The 3,253-nt window shown below is 41.9% G+C and overlaps 1 protein-coding gene across 1 annotated transcript in view; it reads right to left on the reverse strand.

Moving 5' to 3' along the window:
* LOC104515336 (sodium/hydrogen exchanger 2-like) overlaps nucleotides 1-3,253 on the reverse strand; it is a gene marked incomplete at its 5' end in the record, with an annotated part of 25,232 nt that overhangs the window by 15,134 nt on the left and 6,845 nt on the right. Inside the window, 1 exon segment of the mRNA XM_010159269.1 lies at nucleotides 1,295-1,491. Coding sequence (XP_010157571.1) covers nucleotides 1,295-1,491 — 197 coding nt within the window.

Consider the following 3,253-nt stretch of genomic DNA (forward strand, 5'->3'; position numbering starts at 1 on the left):
GCACCTCCCATGTGCCCCCCAGGAGCAGCCCAAGCTGCAGATGCTCCTGCAAGCCTTCCCGCAGGATTCAGCTTTGCAAAAAACACAGCAGAAATCTACCTTTGCAAAGGGAAAAAAAAAAAAGTACATTCATGCTTTAAACAATAACCCAAATATCTCAGTGCTGTGGGGGTGTGAGGGTCCACCTCCTCTCCCGTACTGCCGTGCCCACAGCCACCCGTGATGCGGGCAGCTTGCACCCACTTGCAGCAGCTTTCCCACTGGGTGGGAAACAACCCAAGAATCACGAGGGCAGAAGGAGCAAGCAGGAAGCAACAGGGCTTAGGCATCAGTTGCAAAAGAAAAACTAGTGGCAAATAAATCAGATGTGCTGTGAGGTTTTTATTTGATTAAAATCTTCTGATTTTCCTTGCTTTTATAATGAGTAACACATCTTTTTTTTTTTTTTTCCAAGTGTAAGAGTTAAAATAATCCCCTTCCTGCTGCATCGCCATAAAATAACTGCAGCTGCTTTGCTGCATGAATGTTAAAACACCTCAGACAGACATACCAAATGTTTTGATAAACAGTTGATGACTTCAGCTGTCGGATGCTCCAGTAAAATGGAACTCATCCTCAGAAAACGTTAAAAACCACCTCTTTAAAATTAGGTCCCTTTAATTTGTCCCACTTGTGAATGACCAAAACTGAGATGACCAAGCCATAAACCCCTTTTGAAACTCTTGCTGCCCACATTCAGAAGGTTTGGAGCTTCTCCAGTACCTTCCATCTTCTCACCTTTGGGATCAGGAAAACTGACCTTTGTTACTGCCTGGCTCAGGTCATGTCATGACGTGACACGGCCTACAATAACAAGTGGTTGTTACCTTGCTCAGACAGCAGCCTGGTTGTAGAGGTTGATTCCTGTTGGCTTTGCCCTCACATAAAACACATAGCAGCACTACTTCGGAGACAATACCTATGCCAGCATCATTCTTCACGATTTCCACCTCTGCTACCCCAATAAGGATGGTCCAAAGATGAGACAATTTACCATGGAAAATGCTACAGCATGTGTTGTAAGTCAACAACTGCTGGTCAAGCTCAAGAACGTGTGACACATTCACACACCTTCTGTGTCTATCAGCAGTATTTTAAATTTTTACATGCCTAACCACTCGATGGAGGGAAAGCCTTAATGACTTGTAAATCCTTGTATCCATCTAATGGTTTAGTACTGGTTATTTGCCTGGAAAAACATCACGCCTGCTACACCTGGTGACGATATATGCTTTTGTACTGAGCGTGGGTTTACCTGTACGAACACGGTGAAGAGGATGACAACAGTTGTTGCTGCAATGAAGAGCTTCTTTCTGTGAAAGTCAGGAAGCAAGAAAACTAGAGAGAAACAAATGGCTCCTCGGAGACCCCCGTACGCTATAATGAATTGGTCTTTGCTGGTGATGGTGTTCACGTGGAATCTGTTCACAAAGAACGTCAGCACAAGAACTCCTGAAAAGCAGGGAAGAAAATGGGAGCACGTCAAACAAAAAGAGAAATTTGATAAAACTCGCAATCATATGATATATTTTACAGTAAAACATCGCTGAACTGGTAAACATCAATCACGAGGAACTGACCAGGGCCCAAGTGGTTTATTCCCAACATGCCACTGGAGAAGGGCTTTTCTTCCAGCCTAGTCCAATAGGTTTGCATTCAATTTGTCCAGATAAAAATCAATCCCCAACAGATTTCTGATTTGGGGCATTACAAATGCCATTGACTGGTCACAATTCTGGGGGCTTCATACCACTAAAATTTTAGGTAGCTCACGTAATGGCAAATTCTCTTCATTTTGGAGTCAGCCCTGTGCTTGTCACAGTCCAGCTGGGAATGCAGAGTTTCCCTCAGAAGGACTCTCAACTTCTGCAGGGCCGTTTTAGTGTCATCCTGCTCCCACGCACAGAACATACCGATTACCTGGTGACTCAGCGTCAAGCGTCGGCTAAACACCGAACAAACAGTAACTACTGGCAGCACAGGATGTAGCAGCACATTTATTTTGATGGTGGTTAATTAAAGTTTTTAGGGCAATTCCGTGGTCATGCTCCAGCCAAAACTTTACATCAACTGGTATAATGACACAAAGCCAGATTCTGAGAACTGAAATACTGATTTATTCTAATTGGTGATAACAAAGGACTGAAATGCTTGGATTATAAATGGTTTCGAGGCAAACCACCAGCAATAATTTAGCCACAAGTTACCTCCCAATTTCCACAAGTTTCCAAGCAGTAGCCAAAACACTCTAAATACTTGATGTGCATTCTGCCCGCGTTCATGTTGTTTCTTCACAAATCTCTCACTCGAAGATTTATACTGGATGAATTTAAGACTACATAAGGTGACACAGCAATTGATAGTCATTTATTATTATAGTCATTTGCAAATACATAAACAGATGCAGAAAGGTCCTAAAATTTGGGCCTTAAATCAGTAAGCCATGATCTTAATACCAATGGATATAATAAACAACTTATTTCCTCAAGATTAGTGGCCATTTTGGGAACTGATGACACAGACTGTCATGGACTTTTGCTAGGAATTAGCTGGATCCACACCGCTGTTGCTTTTCTAAAGGGTGTTTGAAAAAGGAATAAACTTCAAGAATTGTGCCCTTGCAATGCACCTATCAAACATCTTCCCACACACGTACAACTAAAAATATCTGAACTCTGACTGCACATCAGACCGGTTTGAAGGAAACAAAGAGCTGGGGTGGTTCAGGAATAGGGAACTCAATTAACTGACCATTGCAACACCTTCCCCACCCCCAGAACTCTGAGGAGCTGGTGCCCAGACCAGCAGGTGTGAAGTTCCTTGGTTTCAGGGTTCTTTGTAACTTAAATAAATAAATACATAAATAAATAGAATAAAGCATACCTCAGATCACACCTGCAGCTACTGTAAAGTTCACACAGTGTCAATGATTTAAAGGAACAAAATTTACTTGAGCTAATATCCTGGACTTTGTCTTAATTTAATCCTTTCTTATGAATTATGATTAGCATTCCCTAAACTAATTCAAGGCCAGCTTTATCCAAGAGATGACATACAAGTAAACATTTTGAGTAGAACATATTTTTTTCTCGAGATACACCTTGAGAAAGAGCAGAAGGAAATCTCCCTTTACTAGTGCTGCCACGCAATTCATGTATTCTGCTTTTTAGATGATGTCTCTTATATCAAGGTAATTCCAGTCCCCAGGTTCAGC

The sequence above is a fragment of the Eurypyga helias genome, unplaced genomic scaffold (genome assembly GCF_000690775.1).
Source record: "Eurypyga helias isolate BGI_N326 unplaced genomic scaffold, ASM69077v1 scaffold15849, whole genome shotgun sequence".
Taxonomy (NCBI): Eukaryota; Metazoa; Chordata; class Aves; order Eurypygiformes; family Eurypygidae; genus Eurypyga; species Eurypyga helias.